Source organism: Hibiscus syriacus, unplaced genomic scaffold (genome assembly GCF_006381635.1).
Source record: "Hibiscus syriacus cultivar Baekdansim isolate YM2019G1 unplaced genomic scaffold, ASM638163v2 tig00112254_pilon, whole genome shotgun sequence".
In the NCBI taxonomy this organism is placed as follows: domain Eukaryota; kingdom Viridiplantae; phylum Streptophyta; class Magnoliopsida; order Malvales; family Malvaceae; genus Hibiscus; species Hibiscus syriacus.
This window is the reverse complement of record NW_024063284.1, coordinates 38,197-59,779: the sequence shown is the minus strand read 5'-3', so window position 1 is coordinate 59,779 and position 21,583 is coordinate 38,197. Positions and strand designations below refer to the sequence as shown.

At 32.2% G+C, this 21,583-nt stretch overlaps 1 protein-coding gene across 1 annotated transcript; it reads right to left on the bottom strand.

Moving 5' to 3' along the window:
• Window positions 1–3,445: 3,445 nt before the first annotated feature.
• On the bottom strand, window positions 3,446–7,801 carry LOC120176802 (phosphatidylinositol 4-phosphate 5-kinase 1-like). The gene is made up of 8 exons (XM_039183132.1): window positions 6,536–7,801; window positions 6,276–6,440; window positions 5,925–6,090; window positions 5,625–5,735; window positions 5,320–5,513; window positions 5,082–5,212; window positions 4,879–4,972; window positions 3,446–4,085 (listed from the first exon to the last, which is right to left on the bottom strand). The coding sequence occupies exons 1-8, from the start codon at window positions 7,567–7,569 to the stop codon at window positions 3,782–3,784; spliced, it is 2,199 nt and encodes a 732-aa protein (XP_039039063.1). The 5' UTR covers window positions 7,570–7,801; the 3' UTR covers window positions 3,446–3,781.
• Window positions 7,802–21,583: the final 13,782 nt, after the last annotated feature.

The following is a 21,583-nucleotide window of genomic DNA, read 5'->3' as shown; positions in this document are numbered from 1 at the left end:
AAATTATGTATTTAGTTTATCATGATAATTGTAAACCCTTATTGTAATTTTAGATATTTTCACTTTTTAATATGACGAGCGACTTCTATTAAAAACCATTAAGTAAAATATATCATAATCAAAATCTTTTTAATTTAAATGTAAATCTAGTGTCACACCCCAGTAGATCAATCAATATGAACAATGAATAATTAATTAAAGAACAAAATAAAAATAAAAAACAACATGGTATTGAAGACAAATTTTTGTGGATCCCATGTTTGGTCTTAAATGTTAGTAGAATTAGAAACGCGGGAAGAAGGGGTCATCTTAAAACTAACAGGCGAAGGGATTTCGTTCTCCGCATCATAAAACTGGTTATCATCAACATCCATCGTCTCTTCTTCCTCCAATTCCTCCAACTTCTCTTTATATAAAAATCACGTAAGCCTCTACCATAACAGCTACTCCAGCCATCGCCATTGATGAACTGATCGTATAAAAACAAGGCTTCTCTTTGAGATCTGGAATTGGCATGCAGTTTGGACAAATTTTTAGGTAGACTTTCATTCTGTGATGTTGAGTATGGGAACGTGGCCGATTCAACGTTCTTTTTTAGGGTTTGCATTTTTTCCGATGGTTACCCTCAAATGTCGATATCTAATATGGAAAAATTATACCGTGAATTTCGCACACCAAAAAACACTACTAAAACGATACATCGAAGTACACCACTAATTAAATTAAAATAGGATAAAATTACAAATGATCATCGATTTATGATAGGAAGATGGTAGATTTTCATTATGTGAGGTTGAGTATGGGAACGTGGCCGATTTAACTTTTTTAGGGTTTGCATTTTTCTTCAATGGTTACCCTCAAATGTCGATATCTAATATGGTATTAATTTACTTTATTAATTGTGTTAATCTTGTCCATATGACATCTATATGTATATGATTAATTGAAACTTGAGGTTTGACAACTAAGGTGACTCCAATTTGCAAAATTATGTCCAATAGTCCTACTAGTAGGTGACAAGACAACATTGTGAAATGACCCTAATTTTAAGTGGGCAATTGCAAGCAAAGCAACAATGTAATGTTTGGTTTCAATAATTTGTCCCCAAAATCAACTAACAATGAATGACATTGTTCACATCTTTCATGAATTAAAAGCCATAGAAATACAGCACCAATCCCTTTCGTTGTCCCTTAGTGGACACCAATGCCATTCAACTCAACTCTCAGGTTGTAGTTTGATAGAGTAGTTGTTAATCGAATTAAATTCCATATTATTGCTGAAATTAATTGTTGATGTTATTAATAGAGTTGATTTTAATATGGGTAGATGGGAATATAATTGCTTAGAAGAAAATGTAGAAAAATATTAAATAAGGGGGAAGACAGACATAGTCGCTGTCTAGACAACCATAATGTCTGCTATTATTAAGCCATTTGCCGGACATATGTCGTCACAGCCTTTATGGATTTGAAGCATTATGGGACTCATTAGTCTTTCATCAATCAATCTCATCCTTTTATTGTGTATATAAATAAAGTGAAAAATCAGCTCTTCCAAAGTATTTATTTTAAATTAGGATAATTACATAATTAACAACTGAACTTTATTCTCAATCCTATTTGGATCATTATGCTTTAAATATTTTCTATTTAATAATTGAATTTTATACATAAATTTTTTTGATTACTTCACCGTTTTCTTAGTTACACTCTGATGACATGACTTATTTTAATATTTTCTTCAACTACAACTTTACAACTTCACGTGTCATGGAGACCGTGTTCTTCTCCATTACTTATCTCTGCTCCAACTTTATACATGGAATATTTTCTCCACGCGCTTGAGCTTTTCCTTGACCAGCTGGATCACCTTAAACTTTAAATGAACTCAAATTCCGATCATCATGTTGATCATCATTCTAATCACCTCCGACCACCGTTTCGGCTAAACTCAATTGAGATTGTCCAACGTTGAAACAGTTGAGGGTTGTAAACACCCACTAGGGGTTCACAAGACTGAAACATCAAATATATTCTATCTTCCCTAGTTTTGTAATTCAGCAATAAAAGAATCCATGAAGCTTAGACAAACAGAACCATAACTCAACCCAATCAAAAAGTAAAAACATACAACGACCATCAACCAACCTCTAATAAGCCATAAGTAGGGTTAAAACCACAAAAATAAGCAGAAAGTAAAAAGCTGATAAAACAGTAATGCAACCTGAGGGAAGAAGGTGATGCATTCCAGGGAAACAGCTTTTTGAAAGACAAATATTTATACTCCTTGGACATGAACTAAAGACCACATCAAACCTCTAATGACCCATTAGTAGGGTTAAAATGACAACTGAAAATGATAAAAATATAAATAAAAAAACAATGCAACTTGAGGCAAAAGGGTACTGTAGTTCAAAAAAAAACTACTCGTTTGAAGATAAATATAGTACTCCACAGATTGGTTAATGCTCATCTCAACAGTTTTTCAACCCACAGTAGCTGGGCGAACTCCTACCAAGAAAATGAATATCAGTATCATAGCCGAAGGACCAAAACATACTCAAAAGCAGAGCACTACACATTGTACTAAAAAATAATCAGTTTTGAAACAATCAATACAACTCATAATATTTGGAATTTTGCAAGAACAAGTTTCAACATTGTACTCCCTTCCACCACCCCTACTCTCTGCAGTGAATGAAGCTAGTATTTGGTCATTGGTCTCCGGCAATGGTCAGAATAGCAGCCTGCGTGGTGGTCGAAACCTTGGATCATTGAGGTTGGGGAGATAAATGGAGAGAGAATGAAAGGAAGAAGAACAAGCAAGAAGGACAGAGCAGAAAATTAAGGGGGGAAAACCGAAAATAATTTTTTATTTAAACCAATACTACATTGTTTTTTTTTTTGTCTAAATTTGATTTTTTATAAAATACAAAACTACGTAATTTTGGTGTTGATTGTCATATTATAACACCGTTAGAAAGTTAACGGTTGAATGATAAAAAAATTTTAATGATTAAATTTTAAAATTTAGAAGTAATGAATGATATAAGAGAAAATAAAATAAGTAAATTGGTGATGTAACTTTTAAATTAAAATGTTTATTTTTGACACGTGGTAGATATATTTGATTGCTCAAGTTTAATTGGAGGGCTCAAATAAATATCGAAGTCTAGTACTGCCTTGCGTGTTTGTGCCAGATTTGGCTTTGCCAAACATTTCTTTATTTTCTCATTCGTTTTCATGTGATCGTATATTTTATAATTTTTTATTATTCAAAATTTAGTATTAAAATAAATGGTTGGAATATGAAACCAATTTTTTTTAAAGTGAAATATGATTTTTTCCTGATTAATCTAAAATATATATAAAATAATACGTATTCAAAGCCTTTCCATATATATATATATATATATATGAATAATCTAACCCAAAAGAAAACTGGTGAACTTATTCCCATCCTATTCTATAATGATAAGCTGTACAGTTTCTGATTCCTACCCTGCACAATTCACAAAATGTCAACCCTAATTTCCCAACCTCCTTTCAATGTATAAGGCGCCCCCTTCATTCTCTTCATCATGATTATGCTGATATGGGATGATCATTCAAATTTACCCAACACTTTCCCGCTCATCAAAATTCACCCATCACTGGATGGCTTCTTCAAGTGTCTTTCGATCGGGAGATACTGCTGGCACTCTTCGATGGTGCGATCGACATCCAAAGTGACATTTCGGATATTTCAAGTTCAGTTTGCCTTCTCATGATGTTCCTCTCTATCTGCCTTCAACGAAAATTCTTCCGATGAAATCCCTAAACCTCTTTGAATAGTGTTTTGGACCAACTGCAGATATTGAAGTAGGATCTGCTTGTAGGGATTTGTACGCGTGCTCTAACTTCTTGCTGATATCGTAGTCTTGTAAGATATCGATGATGCCGAAGTACAAGACTACTTCGTAAGCTTCACCACTACGTGAAAAGTGACTGGCTCCATCATGTGTGTACTGATCAAAATCACTTCTTCTCACCATTCGTTCCGCTCTTGCCGGCATGTTTGCTCCTAATCTAATCAATGGTTTCCTGATAAAGCAAAATTAAATACCAAATCTGAATTAACTTCTTGTCCATCTTCTAATCAATATCTAAAGGTTTTTTCAATACTAAATTTCTCCTCACACAAGAAACTTCAGTAATGAAAAGAAGGAATACCATTCTAACTAACATGCTCATTCATATCCGAGTGTTCCTCGAACATGTGTGAATTTCGGGAAAGGTATATAGCTGACACAAGAATATTCAATTATTTCTATCCTGTTTTCGTATCTCTATACCCAGATCCCTATATATGTCCTGACAGTTGTCGAACATGGGTACTTAAAAGAAAATGAAGAGACAGAAAATTCGATTCACAAAAAGGTACTGTAGGCCTTATAGTGACAGATCAAAATCATTATAAGACATTTTAAAGAGAACTACTAATGGTAAGGTTTAAAAGATTTGATTGCATTAGCCATTATTCATGATCATTTAAGAAAAGACCAGATAATGGGCACTAAAAATCAAGGAAACCTTTGGTTATTATCTAGGATCATAAAGGACAACACTTGCTAGTTGCTACATGCCCCACAAAATAAGTGCCATACTCAGAATACCACTCACAAGATCATTCACGAAATGAGAACATAACCATCAATTATTCCATGGGATATGATCAAATTAGACCGAATGTCGGCATATACCACCACAGCAGAAGAAGACAACTCACCACCAACTTCGGAACACGATGGTTACAACACATACAATCAACAGTTAACCAAGAAATTTAAAATCTGAGCATCGTTTGAACCACAAAAATAGAGACAGCCAAATATACCTGCCAGCTAAAACTCGATCCATGTCTTGTAGCTCTGCTTCAAGGAATCTACAGCCCCGCATAAACTTTTCATTTTGATACGAATCCTTATTGCCTGCATAGGAAAGTTTAGTCAAATCTGTATTCGTACTTCAACAGATATTCTCCATTCAAATTTCATACAAAATAGAATGTGTATTCCAACACAAAGAATCCTTACTTACCATTGCGCAAGAGAAACGGTGATAATCCCATTTTATCACCTCTATTATCATCACGAAAGTGAAGTCCAACCAAAAGGCTGTAATCCATAATCCTCTCAGCCTCCAAGAACTCACAATCTCTGTCAATTTGCCTGAAACCATTTGGTTTTATGAAAATATCAGTAAATACAAGGATGAATTGATATAAGAGGAAAGCGAGGAGCTACAAGAGGAGGAATAAAAATGTTAAATAGCTTACTTCATAAGTTCCTCAAACCAATTTCTTTGGAGGCGAAACACAAAATTGAGATCCAAGTCTTTAAGGGTTGTTGTTTCATCAATTTCCTCTTCTGGCTTATCAGTTGAGCGGCCATAGGATGATCCTTTAAGGTCAAACCGTCTATGGATTCGGTACTCAGAGCAGAACAAGTTACTCATCACAATGAACCGGGTCTGGAATTTAACAATAATAATAGTTTCCAGGCAAGTGAGATGATTTAAGTTAATGAAAAAAATGTTGAATACAGGTATTTCAGTTCTTTTCTATTTGATTCAAACACATACCTTATGGCCACCAACAGGTTTGACACAGTGCACACCGTAAAATTTTGTCACAAGGGAGTTTTCATACCGACAAACATGTTGGTAATAACTCGGAAGCATCCTTATAAGAACCTGACATTGATAAGATTCAGTCTAAGAATCCTGATGATATAAATGTTTAATTTAACCAACAGTAATGTAAAAAAAAGAGAGAGAAACAATCAATATTCCAATGCTTAAGAGTGCCATATGAGAAATTTATGCATCACAAGTCAAAACACATAACAATGTTAAAATGAAGTCAAATGAGTGGCAACTAACCTTGACTTCAGATTTCTTTACTGTTTTTATCATGAATCTGTCATCTTGCGTAAGGTAAAAGAAGCTTCCACTCTTCCCCGGAGAAGAAAGCACTCTAAGGGCATCATTGCCGCAAATAGCTAGCATGTAATCAGCTGGATTGACTTGGAATAGCTCCCTCAAATGTCTGAAACTCGCAAAAGGGAATCCAATCACCAGGATGGTGAAAAACAAGTGAAACGTGAACTATAGCCAAAAGTGACTTATAACAGAATCAATGGAAACTAGTATGTAATCAAGCAAGCTCATTATTAAGGCTATCTTTATCCTCAAAACTAGCAGATATAAAAACTAAAAACAAAAGGAACATACCGAAACACCACTGGACAATAATCCTTCCATCGGAACTCGACGGATTGATGGGGTGGTGTAAGCTTCGATCCTTCAGTTGGAAACCTCGTCCAGAACTTTTCTTTTGGATCGAAATCCGTGGGCTTCAAATCCCGCAACAACGAAGCATGTCTCCCAACAGAATACCTACGCAACAAGAAAATTCAACAAAAGTAAATTAAACCCTCAAATCCAAAGATTAAAAACATATACATTCACTAAAAGGAAGGGCGAAAATTCACCTGATACCCAATTGCAAATTAAGCATTAAGTCATAATTCTTATGGCCTTTAGAAATCAGTTGCCCTGGTTTCTTGATTTCCCCACTAAAACAACAAGGATTTCTTCTAAATCCCCTAAAGCCATCTCTGTAAATCATCGAGGCTTCAACATTATCGATTATATCACAAGTAATATCTCCTTCTTCACCATCACTTTCCCATATGCAAATCCTTGGGAAATTTATGTTTCTTTCCCCTAAGCTTCCCCTTCCATCACAATGCTCTTTCCCGTCATTCCCGTTATTAAGTACGCCGTTCAACTGCTGAACTTTCTTCATGTTGTCTTCGTTCCGAGCTCCGGTACAACAGCTTCCGTCTGGCCAATACAAAACTCCGTGCCCTTTGGGGACTCCGTTTACCCATTGCCCTTCGTACCGGTTTTTGTTCGCCCAAGTCAAGGTTCCACAACCGGACATAACGCCGTTTTCCCATTCCCCGGTGTACTCGACCCCGTTACTCCAAACATAACGCCCGTACCCGTCTTGTAGGTCTTTCTTCCACGACCCTTCATAGAAATCTCCATTGGCATAACGTTTAAGGCCGTACCCATGTTTCCGATTGGAGATCCATGACCCAATATATGTGTCATCGTCGGATCCGATAAACGTCCCGATTCCTTCCATCCGACCCGACTTGAAATCCCCTTCATAAGTGGCTCCCGACGACCACGAGAACTTCCCTTTCCCCGAAGCTTTCCCGCGCCACCACTCGCCTTCATACATGCACCCATCGTTCCAAAGGTACTTTCCCGATCCATGAGGCGCGTTGCCGGAGAAGCTACCAGTGTAAATATCGCCGTTAGGTAGAACTTTCTCGATGGCAGCATCCGCAACCATGGCGGTAGCAGTCGCGGTAGGAGTCACGCGCCGGCTCCGATGATTGTAAGACATAGGGGTAGTATTAGCAACCACGAGGTGGTCTTTCTCGTCGTCAGATTTCTTCTTCTTGGTGTTAGAAACGACGTTGTTCTGCTCATTTAACACTGTTTCGTGCATATTTGAACTCTCTTCACTTTCCAACTCTTCGTTCTACCTTTTCCTACTATATGAATCTCTTGGTTTCCTTTCTGGACTTAATGCATTTGTGAGATTGACTGAAAACAGAGCAGAACGAGAAACGGCGCCGGCGGAGAGAATAACATTTTCCGGCGACAATTTTCTTTTTTTGGAGGGGTGTTTTGTGGAAGCGTTCTTTCGTTTCGGAGAAATGGGCAGGAACTGGAATCCTGCAAAACAAAAGAGAGAGCAAAAAACTAATAATAAATCAAAAAATAAAATATAATTTTTAGAAGAGAACAACGAATAAAAAGGAAAAAGAACTGGGAAATTTGAATAGGGAATGTAAAGGCAAGTGAAGGAGGAGATTAGGTTAGGTTTGTCATGCTATCTACTCAAAAACCGGATATTCCATCTGTTTTTTTTTTAAGTATTTATTCATTTTAAATATTATTTAAATTATTTTCTATTTATAATATTTAAATTATAAAATATATTTAAACAGATATTCTGTTATTATTTTCTATTACAGTTTTTTTTGGATTTGAATAATTTACACTGGAATACAATTTATATAAAAATATTTTTAAATTCGAAACTAATTTTTAAAAAAATCCTTTAATATTCAATTAATTTTTTGAATTTATTTTATCCATATGTATTTGTTTCGATTTTTACTCTAAAAATAATTTAATAAATTCAGAAAATCACAATGCTGATTTAATTAATACAAGTAATAATAGTAAAGATCAAATTGGATATTAATACATAGGTATTAGGACAAGTAATACAATCAGTCGTTTCAATGGGATGAGGAAGTAGATCTCTTAAGTAAGATTAAGAGTTCTTAACGTTTACGAATGAAACAAATTGGGTTGAAATAGTCTATGCCTTTACAATATTCGATCCAGATTAATTGATTAATAAATCTATAGACACTCATTTTCTTACTATTTGTTTGTTTTTTTCTTTTTTCAAAAAAATAGAACTAACAAGAGTTCATCTCCTAGGAGGACTCTTCCACCACCATATCTTTTAAACTAAAAATCACCTTATCCCATGAAATCCAAATATCCCACTACAACTCAACTTCCTCAAGAATCCCATACAATTTGGACTCTCACCATCATCTCTCATGCATCCTTATTTAAACCCATCTTCACACCTTGTAAAGGGGGAAAAAATTCTTGGAGATGAAAAATCCACGAAAAGAGAGAAAAAGTTCCAAGAATCAATAGAAGTAAAACGCAAAAGCATCAAGACGACAAGCAAGCCTTCAAAACTCATGCGAACAAACGATCAACGAAGAATTTCTAAACTTGAAGAAGGTAATATGCGTGGCTTCGTTTCTATGGTTGAGTTGGATGATTAAATTCCATGTTGGCTTTGTTTTTATGGTATGAATTGGAATAATTAAAACCTTAATTACCTTTATTAAGTATGACATGAAAATTGTGATATATGGTTTTACATTCCCTGGTTAATTGGTTTAGAATCAAATGTGATTACATCTTTGTTTGGTTAGCATTATTGAATTTCTTTTTCTTAATTTTGGTTGTTATGGTATTATTGTTAAATTAAACATTAGTCGAGCTTACTGAGTTTGCCAATAATCGTGATTTGATTTGGATTATTAATTGGTAATGAACGTGGCTTTTCTTCTTTACATAATTGGTAGAAAATTCCATGGTTTAATGTGATTGAATTGACGATTAAGGTATTAATTAAATTAATTGAGAGGGTTAATTGATTTGGTTAGAGTCGTTTATGGTATTTGTTTACATATTCACTTCCGTAACGATTAATAATTTGTTAATTGATTAAATTAATTTAAATTAAAATATTAGTGTTATAAGTTCATATTTGATTATGTTAATAATTAGTTTAATTAGGCTAATTGGCTTAATTGAATTATTAATTCTCATAATTTGATTTGTTTTCTTATGGCATTAAGTCGGTTTAATTACGACCATTTTTCGATTAACAAATTTTTTTAATAACTTATTAATTGGTTTATTTTATTAATGTCATGAAATTCATTATTTTATTAATTGGCCTTAGTTTTGACACCTAGACACTCTAATTAATTATTCTTATTCAAAATTGGACTTTAAGGAAATAATTTGATGATTCAATGATCATCTCTCTTTTGGCCTTAATTAAGAATTTGAATAATAATTTTGATGCATGTTGTTGAAATTGGGTATGTTTGAATCAAATATTTTTGACTTTTTTCAGTAGTAATTCCAATATATCAAAGGTAAGCAATTTGAATAGGGTTTTAAAATTTTGATTTAAATTTTAATTTTCGTGATTAAGACAACCGGCAAATTAATTGGTACTGAAAGGGCGGTTCAAGGGTGATAATCCTTCTTTGACCATAACCGACTCCCGAACCCGACATATTTCTGGTAAAACGCAAACCATGTAAGATGGTGTTCGATCTACCTAAATGTTTTTAAAATGATCGGTGGCGACTCTAACCCAAATATTCAAGTCGAAGCCCAATTCCGGGCCCAACCGAAAAACGGCCGCGACAGCTTGGCGACTCCACTAGGGACATGTAAGGGAGTTAGACCATAATTAATTTTCAGTTATCTTTTTATGCGAAAATAGTAAATTTTAATTTATTTATTCGATTCCAATTAATTACCTTTGGTTATTTTTCAAATAAATAGTTGTACTGACATTTTTTTCAATGATTTCATATTTTTGAAAAGTTTCTATCTCTGGCTCTATACCCGAGCTCCGAACCCCTTTTAAGTGGGAGTAAAAGCGAAGCCTTCGCGAGAATTTATTCTCCGCACAGGCCTAGCAAGTAACCTTCGGGATTCATATACCTTATGTCTTCGTGTGAATTTATTCACTGCATAGGAATAAGAGAATGTATCATCTAGAGTTTAACTTAGTCCACATGAGCTTGTAATGGGCTTAGGACTAAGGGACTGGCAAGCCCAAGGGGGCACCAGCAAGGAAAACTCGAGTAACTTTTTAGAACATAAATCGGGAGACTACAAGAGTTAGAGCCCATCCCAAAACTCCATTTCAAAACCTAGGATGCTTGAATTATTTCCTGTTTTATTTTCTGTTCAAAGCATGCGAACTAGAAATTTATGCGGTTAGGACTTGTTCAAAATCAACATGCGGGATAGAGATCATGTCCGGGTAGGAATAATAAAAGCATGCTTGGGTAGATATCATGTGGGGCAGGACTTTTATTTTTATTTCTGATTATTATCCTTACCTCACTAACTCTTTTCATGTTTGTTCTCTCTCATCATTTGCATCATTTAAAAGAGGTGTTGATTCATCGAAAATGTATTTGTTAAACGAAAATAATTTGCCTTAATGGATAAAGGGGTTATAATACAAGAGATGAAAAACTCAGAAGTCCAGCTGGGATTTGAATGGATTGAGATTTACACTGTGCACACCAAAAGTTAACTTTTTGAGTCGACAAAGGTTTCAGGGGCAAGACGAGAAAAGGTCATTGATCTGGAGAGCTCCTTCAAAGACAACAGGCCACTGTTGACAAATTCAAGAAACAAGCTTCGGATTATTCCTATCGATGGATGACTCCAATGGCACTTTCGTTAGGAACAGGCTCAGCCGGAGAGGCAGTCATTCGAGACTTTTTTGGAGCAAGCAGCTCGTCACTTGCACAGTTTAGCCAGAGAAGCCGGAACGGTTCGACAGGGTATTCAACCAGTGACGCAAAAAAGACGGAAGACGAATCAACTTGTCAGAGGTTGTTCGAGATCTATACCATCAAAATATTTTTTTATCTCTTAAAGACGTAACACTTTTGTCCCCAAATAGATTATTTACAATAACAGACATGTTTTCGGATCAATGCCTCGAACATTTCATGCATTTTTGCATTTTGCATCTACATTTCATTTTTAAGCATTTTCATAAACATGAAATTTCTTCATGGAGAATTCGATGAAGTGTTCTTAACCACATGACACCACATGGAAGCAAGTTTTTAACAATTAAAGAAAAAAATTGAAATCAATACAGTGGGAGCCTGATCAACTGATTGTAAAGAGTCACATATCCTAAGGGCTACGATGTTGAAGCTTTGTGGGAAGCTCTAGACATTCCTCTGAGAACTGTAAGACACTGAAGTGCAAGATTCAAAACCTGATGGATTCAAGGGCATGGACAATCGAAGAAGGGGACATTGCATCTACTATTTACATTGGGGAGCATTGTCTTGTTTGAACACGTTTTTGATCTTTCATGTTTGCTTAATCTTTTAAACGACTGAAGTTATGCTACCTTTTAAGGTGGAATAATTGAACGAGTTTTAATCTTTAGTTCTTTGAATATTAAATGAATTGAGGATTCTTTTAATTCTTAAAGAATTATAGATTTTTGACATATGACAAGAGTAGACATATCTTATCCTGTCTAAAAACCCCAAAATAAAGTACATTGATTCTTTACCCAAAATAACTCATGGTCATTACCAAAAGACCAGATTTTGATATTACCACCCTTTGAAACTTTTGAACATTGACTTTATCTTTTCGATGCACAAAGAGTCATACCCTTTCTTTGAGTCAATAAAATCACACCATTGTCTTTTTAGACTTAAATTTGACATTTTTATACCATTAAAACCTAAGGCATTGAGTTGTTCATTTGAACATGGCATTCTTCTAAGACACAACTTGGGGAATCTCGTAGGGAGCCTGAACATTGAGACATGTTGAGAGCAAGAAGCAAAAGAAGGATTCATCCTAAATAATTCTATCATCCATTAATTACACTGTTTTCATGTGAATAAAATTAATCCTTAAAATCTATCCCCCTGGGACACCTCTTCTGTGAAGACTTCCATGTAAGAAATGATGAACGTCTTTCTTTCTTTATCGCTTCACAACATGAGAAAATATATATCCCTTATGTCCCCTTTTGAGCTATAGTATTTTTTTCTTCTGATTTAACCCTAACCAAGGATTACCCTCTACATTGGGGGCAAGGTGGAAGAAATATGCTCATATGAGTGAAGAAATCAATCCAAAGAGATACCAAAAGGTGAACCAAATGCCAAGTGCAAAGATCCAATCAAGAATAAAAAGAGAAGAAGAAAAAAGAGAAAACAAAGAAAAAAAGAAAAAAGCAAAAACAAAGGAAAAAATAAAGAAAAAAAACAAGAAGAATATGCAAAGATTCTCTCGATTCAAATGACGCATCGAGATTCAAATTATGAGATTGATCAAGCACAATCATTCCATAATCACTTCACTCAAAGTTCATGTAGCATCCAGAGAAAATCAAGAGAAACACATATGAATATATTCAAACTGAGCAAGACAGGATTGAAGGCATCAGAATGAATTGATCCTTGGTTCAATACCCTGAAACACTTGTTTGGGCCTATTTATCATTTTCTTTCATAACCATGAACCATGGCCTACGTTACGTGCCTTAAAAGTCCCTTGTAATCATACATGGATTTCTGAACATAAGAGATTATCTTGAGATTTCATCCCGCCCATCAGGATTAATCTTTATTTGCAAAAAGTTTTCTAAAATCTTTAATGCATGATAGAGAAAAAAACAAAGGGGGTTCAAGACGTAGATTCTGATTACTCCTTGAAACCAAAGGAGGATTCGAGTTGAAACCCTAAAAAGGCAACTCGAATATACAAATTCCTTGATAAGACATCGTATAATCTGAGTGTGACTATGAAAGCTGGGAGTCGGAGAACAATTTCAGTAAAGGAGCATGCGAGCTACCCCATGAAACCATTGAGAATCAAATAAACAAAAATGTCAAACCGTTGACCAAACACAATAACCTGAGACTTTTTTTCCTTGTTTAACCATTTCCCAAAGATAGCTTTGATCTTGGCACTTATCAAATAGCTATACTTTATTTAAGGATTAACAAACTCTTTGATATCCAATGAACTCTAGTTTTATAATTCGTCTCAATTGTAAAACCGTGAAAGGGGCAATATTTTCAAAACTTTTGATTAAATAATTTTTGAAACTCTTTTAATTGATATTTTTAGAACTTTGAAAATAAAAGAGAAAGAAAAACATTTTTTTTCAAACAAGACAATCTCTCTAGAGTGGATCTTGGTAAATGACATGTGGCTCTCAAACACAAAACTCATACTTAAAATCAATGTTTAAGCAAGAAATAAGGAACAATATGGGCATCTTTGAAGATTAAATATCGAGTATTGGGGCATCTTTGGGGATTCAACATCCTGATGCGAATTATCATATCTTCTGAAGGCCTTTCCTCCACATGCAGGAACAAGCAGACAAAGAATGAGGCTCCATCCATGAGATAAAAAAGAATTAATTCATGTTGCATGTATCTTAGATATCATATTTATCATTTTTAGCATACATAATTTTTTGCAGCTTTTTGAGTCAAGTGTCAACTTCAAGACGAAGGATACTCGATTAAAAAGAACATTCAAAAGTTGAGGGTAATTGCTCGACCTCACAATGAAAGGGTGACTGTCTGACGAGAAAACAACTTTTCGAGTCTCATTCAGAATCAATTTCAACTTCACAACGAAGGATATTGAACTCGAAGCGACATAATTTGTTTGAAATTGAATTTCAACTCCACGACAGAGGACATCCAACTCAAAACCAACTTTCTCAAGCTTGATTTCAACTTCACGACGAAGGATATTCAAGTCAAGGCTCAACTTCACAACGAAGGGGTCATCCATGATTTCAACTTCACGAAGAATGATATCGTGCCCGATGAAGTGATTTAGCGTCACATCAAACATGTCATCCACAGATTCGACTTCTTTAAGTCAACGATTAGAGCTTCTGAAAGGATTTCTTTAACATGCAGGAACAAACATATTATCGATCGCCTTTGAGATTGTTCTCTCGAAACAAGGGGTCGTCTCACTTGAGACTAATTTACTAAAACCAAAGTTTTGTCTCTCTTGAGACAAATTTTGTCTCTCTTGAGACAGTTTCCCTTGAAACAAATTTTGTCTCTCTTGAGACAGTTTCCCTTGAAACAAATTTTGTCTCTCTTGAGACAGTTTCTCTTGAAACACCAACCTTTGAATATGTTTCTCTTGAAAGAAAATTTTTCCTCCCTGGAGACAGTTTCTCTTGAAACACAAAAAACCTTTGAAACTGTTTTTCTTGCAACAGAAAAAACCTTTGAAATCGTTTCTCTTGAAACATAAAAAAACTTTGAAAATGTTTATCTTGAAACACAAAGACCTTCGAGTTCGACTACACTCAACTTCAAGGGCACATCATTTGCAGCATAACTCAAGGCTAGAAGGATTATCTATCAAAAAAGACCTTTGAGTTCGACTACGCTCAACTCAACGACACATCATTTGCACAATAGCTTAAGGCAAAAAGGGTTATCTGCCAAAGACCTTAGAGTTTGATTTCACTCAGCTCAAAGGCACTATCATTTGCAGCATAGCTCAAGGCTAAAAGGGTTATCTGCCAAAGACCTTCGAGTTCGATTCCATTCATCTCAAGGCACATCATTCACAGCATAACTCAAGGCAAGAAGGGCTATCTGTCAACAAAATTGTCGAGTTTGATTCCATTCACCTCGATGACACATCAATCGCACTACTGTCCGGTTGCAGTCGAGGTTTTCAAGTCGAGAAGAAGATCTAGGTTAGCCGTGCCTTAGTGACAAGAAATTGTTTTCCGGCAACATAGCTTAAGTTGAGAAAAGCTATCTGTCAACAAAGACCTTTCGAGTTCGATTTCATTCAGCTCGAAGGCCTGTCAACCGCATGGTGGAGTCAATGAACTACTTTCCAGTTGAATTTTAAACCAAGGTCTTTAAACCGAGAATAAGATCGAGGTTGACTACAATTTGGCAACGAGAAGCCACATTCCGGTCTAAATTCCGAAACTACGGTTTCAATTCCAAGGTGGACTCGACTTTGCGACGGAGGAGTCATCCACAACTCAATTCGACATGGAGTTATTCTTAATTGAAATATCAGAGTCAATTTTCAACTCTACTTAACGAAATTCATGTATTTTTATCTTTGTCCTATTTTTCGTTCCACGAAAAAGGACAAAGAGGGGCAGCTATAGACACTCATTTTCTTACTATTTGTTTGTTTTTTTTTCTTTTTCCAAAAAAATATAACTAACAAGAGTTCATCTCCTAGGAAGACTCTTCCACCACCATATCTTTTAAACTAACAACCACCTTATCCCATGAAATCCAAATATCCCACTACAACTCAACTTCCTTAAGAATCACATAAAATTTGGACTCTCACCATCATCTCTCATACATCCCTATTTAAACCCATCTTCACACCTTGTAAAGGGGAAAAAATTCTTGGGGAAGAGAAATCCACGAAAAGAGAGAAAAAGTTCCAAGAATCAATAGAAGTAAAACGCAAAAGCATCAAGACGACAAGCGAGCCTTCAAATCCCAGGCGAACAAACGTTCAACGAAGAATTTCTAGACTTGATGAAGGTAATATGCATGGCTTCGTTTCTATGGTTGAGTTGGATGATTAAATTCCATGTTGGCTTTTTTTTATGGTATGAATTGGAATAATTAAAACCTTAATTACCTTTATTAAGTATGACATGAAAATCGTGATATATGGTTTTACATTCCCTGATTAATTAGTTTAGAATCAAATGTGATTACATCTTTGTTTGGTTAGCATTATTGAATTTCTTTTTCTTAATTTTGGTTGTTATGGTATTATTGTTAAATTAAACATTAGTCGAGCTTAATGAGTTTGCCAATAATCGTGATTTGATTTGGATTATTAATTGGTAATGAACGTGGCTTTTCTTCTTTACATAATTGGTAGAAAATTCCATGGTTTAATGTGATTGAATTGACGATTAAGGTATTAATTAAATTAATTGAGAGGGTTAATTGATTTGGTTAGAGTCGTTTATGGTATTTGTTTACATATTCACTTCCGTAGTTGATTAATAATTTGTTAATTGATTAAATTAAATTAAAATATTAGTGTTATAAGTTCATATTTGATTATGTTACTAATTAGTTTAATTAGGCTAATAGGCTTAATTGAATTATTCATTCACATAATTAGATTTGTTTTCTTATGGCATTAAGTCCGTTTAATTACGACCATTTTTCGATTAACAAATTTTTTTAATAACTTATTAATTGGTTTTTTTAATTAATGTCATGAAATTCATTATTTTATTAATTGGCCTTAGTTTTGTCACCTAAACACTCTAATTAATTATCCTTATTCAAAATTGGACTTTAAGGAAATAATTTGATGATTCAATAATCATCTCTCTTTTTGGCCTTAATTAAGAATTTGAATAATAATTTTGATGCATGTTGTTGAAATTGGATATGTTTGAATCAAATATTTTTGATTTTTTTCAGTATTAATTCCAATCGATCGTAACCGACAAATTAATTAAGAATTTGAATAATAATTTTGATGCATGTTGTTCAAATTTTGATTTAAATTTTAATTTTCGCGATTAAGACAACCGGCAAATTAATTGGTACTGAAAGGACGGTTCAAGAGTGTTAATCCTTCCTTGACCGTAACCAACATATTTTCTGGTAAAACGCAGACCATATAAGATGATGTCCGATCCACCTAAATGTTTTTAAAATGATCGATGGCGACTTTAACCCAATTATTCAAGTCGAAGCCCAATTCCAGACCCAACCGAAATACGGCCGCAACAAAATTGAATACATGTGGTTATATAAAAAAGTAAATAAAGTAATCAAATAAATTTAATTTTAAATGTTAAAAATTTATAGATCTTCATTTACTAACGGAGAATGTTTTGCTCGTTATGCTTCGTTGAGTGTGTCATGCAAATGTAATGCAAGGTAATTGTGATGCTTTTGTGACAAAAAACCAAGTCTGCTCCTACTAGGAATTTAAGTTTCCCATGGTTTGTTTTAATAATTAATTAAAACTGAAAAAAATCAAGAGGTTTTCTACGAGAAAATAGTAAAGGAGTGTTTGGATGGGGGAATGTGGGATTCCCATGGGAATGAAATTCACATTCTCTCGTTTGGTTAGGCCGGGAATCCCATTTTCGGTAATGTAAGATTACCAATAGTGAATTTTTGGGGTATATTACCGGGAATGTCATTACCTCCTTTCCTTATGTATTATTAGATTACCAGCGTTTTGGACTAAAATGCCTTTAAATTTTTATTTTTTTTCAAAAATATCATTCTTCTGTCATTGAATAATAAAAATTCTAGGAATGTTAAATTACAAATTTATCCTTAAATTATTTTAGATTTACAAAAAAAAAATCTATAATTAAAATTTTATATGAAGTTCAGGGGTTAAAATAAAATTTTACTCTTTCATTAAACATTTTTTATATTTTTAATTTTGTAAAAAAATTATATAAATATTATGAATTTAAATTTTTTAAAGAAAATATATAAATATTTTCCAACTTGTAATATTATACAAATATATAATAAAGACAATTTGGTCAAATATACATTCCAATAATCTTTTATTCCTTTAACCAAACACGATAATCTTACATTCCTGCTAAGCCAACCAAACACAAAATACAACATTCTCAGTAATCTTATTCTCTGGTAATCTTACATTCTCACTGTTAATCTTAAATTCCGTAAACCAAACGCACCCTAAATAATAATGTTACTTTTTGTTCAATTAAATATAATAACAATATAAAATTTCTTAATGGGTTGATTGATATGTTTTGTAATAACAAAAAATTTTACTAGATACTGCTCATTATATTAGAAATAATATAAATTTATTATGTTAAAGAAAACCAAAATAATTATTAGTTTATATATAAAATTAAAAATTAATATGTATTAATTTATATAACGTATATTTTTCCTAATATAAATACATAAATGTATTGATATATAAAAACGATGAATATATCAAAATGTTTAATCATGATATAATTTTTTTAAATAGAGTTTATAATTAATCATGATATAAATTTATTAAAAATGATTTTATACAATTTATATATTGTATAATTTTTCTAAAGTTAGGATCCACTTATATAATGTAAAATTATTTAGTTTTATACTGATTTAAGATCGTTGGAGGAGTGTAAATAGATGACTGAGATTGACTCATTATTTTTTAGTAAATATATTCTCATTTCCTACTGTTAATCTCAGCTATCTATTTTCATTCGTCCAACCTTCCTCAATTTGTATAAAACTAAAAGAGTTTTATATTGTATAATAGGATCTTACCCTATTTTTCTAATATAAATACACAAATGTCTTGATATATATAAATGATTGAATATATCAAAATTTATATAAAATAAAATTATCTTAAAATATGATTATAAAATCCGTTCCTTTCCAATAAACATGTGACATGTTGTAATACTTTGGGATTATAAAGGCAATCCCAATGGTTTTAGCATATTTAAACATTAAAAGAACACATAATGAGCAACAATTTGGTTCATTGGAGGATCAAAACAAAAGTTTTTGTGGAACCCTTAAATTTCAATTTTCCCTATAATTCTAAGATTTTATTTTGACTAATCTAAATCAATTTACGTTGTATATCTAATTTTAATGAGTGAGTCTCATATCATAAATTTTTATATACATAAAAACTCGAATTAAAATTTTTTACTTAAATAATATCAAATTAATTACCATTTAAACCAACCATCAATAAATTTCATTTTATTTTATAATGGACCATTGATCAATGTCGGCGGAAGCTTTGGAAATAGTGTTCATTGGTCATGGAAGCAAACCAAATCATCATTTAAAATAATAATAAATAATTAATTAACTTATTTTTGTTTACCTTTTCGAATGGACCCAGCTTTAAGGCAACTTCTTTTATGTGTTCGAGAGTTTAATTATGTGGTGCTAACTTTGAAGTACCAGGCAAGCTTTCCATTTTTTTATTTCATTCAAAATACTTTACGTAATTATCTTTATTATAAATAATATAATAAATAAAAAAATATAATTTAGTTATTTTTGATATGAGTTTAATAAAGAATTTAAATGATTACCATTTATTTATTAAAATTTTAAAAATAATTTTTTGTTAAATCAAAATTATTTCAGTCTATTTTTTAATTTAAAAATCTATGTAACACAATAAAAATGTGTCATGTGACACAATAGAAACATATCCTATATCATCAGAGGAGTGGGAGTATGTGGGCGTCATGGCTCCCCCAAAAAAGTTGGAAAATCTAGTTTTAAACCCTTTAATTTTTTTGAAATAATAAATTTGCCCCCCACATGATTTTTAGAAATTCATTTTTATCTTTAAATTTTTGAATGTTTTTAATTAAAAACCTTCTATAACTTTTAAAAATTCTCATTAAATCTCTTAATTTTTTTAAAATTTTAATTAGGTCTCAATTTTTAAAAAAAAAAATATAAATTGAACTCTTCAAAATTTTTAAAAATTTTAATTCAAACCTCCAACTTTTTTTAAAGTTTTAAGTTAACCTTTTAAACTCTATCATCAAATTTCGTCATTGGATATCATATAATATTATATTTAAGGATAACAATTTTACATAGAAGAATTATTTAGAACCACCGTATATATTAAATAAGATTGCAGGATTTTACTTGGAAGTGAAAAAGTCATGAAACACATTAAATCCATATCATACTTTATTTGATTTTTTTTCTTTGGCACCATAAATACAGGAATGAATATTTCAACACATTCCACGACTCTAGTAATTAATAAGGACACCGATTCTTTTATTTATTTTTATTGTAGTTGTATTTAAATATTATTTAAATATTTTATGTAACTATTACATTTTATATTACATTTTAATTATTTTTCGTATCATAATAATTTTGTACCTAACAATATCGATCTCGACCCATAACTATTTATTTTCCATGTGTAATGAATGAGATTTTTGGACGGAAACCTTCAACCACCTATTAGTTTATTTATTCTATCAAACAACCTATTAATTTATAAATATTTAATAATATTTTTATAGTGTATATGTGTAACAAATCTATTTATGGCGAATTAATTTGTATAACATTATTAAAAATTTACTTTTTTCTAAAAATATATATATATATATATATATATATATATATATATATATATATATATATATATGTCGGAACCGTCTTTCGGTCGGACCCGAAATTGGGCTTCGACTTAGGAAAATGTGGATTGGAGTCGCCACCGATCATTTATTTAAAAATAAATAGGATGACCGGATACCTTATTTCTTACCTGATTTGCGTCTTACCAGTGGTATGTCGGATTCGAGAGTCGGTTACAGTCAAGGAAGGGCTAGCACCCTTGAACTGCCCTTTCGATACTATGTAATTTCCAGTTGTCTTTAATTAAGAAAATTGTAACTCAAATTAAAAGGTAAAATAACAATCTAAAATTACTTACCTCCGATAATTTTAAAGGTGTGCCCTTTAAAGTCAAAAGATGTGTTAGATAGGAAAAAAATGAAGATAAATAATAAAGGAAGTAAAGAACGAATGAAATAAAATAAAATAATAAAAAAACGAAAAGGGAAAACAAAAGAAAAGATAAAAATAATAAAATAAATAAAAAATGAAGGAGAAATAATAAAAACAATATAACAACTACATAAAAAAAACTAAGATAATACAAATAAATAAATAAATAAACAAAACAAATATAAGGAAGATAAAAAATAAAAATAAATAAATAAACAAGGAAAAAAGAAATATATATATAAAAAGTAAAAAAATAATAATAATAATAATAATAATAATAATAATAATAAAATAACAATAAGGAAAAAAGTAATATAATATAAATAAATAGAAAACAAAAATATAGAAATATAGAAAATAAAATAGAAAATATAATTAAATATGTATATATATACTATAATGATAAGATATATAATAGTAATTAAACGTAATATATATAAGAAATAAGAAAAATAAATAAATGAAAATTAAAAACTAAATCACAAATTGAATCGGGGCTAAATCAAAAGAAAATCAAAGTCAGAGGCCAATTCGAAAACA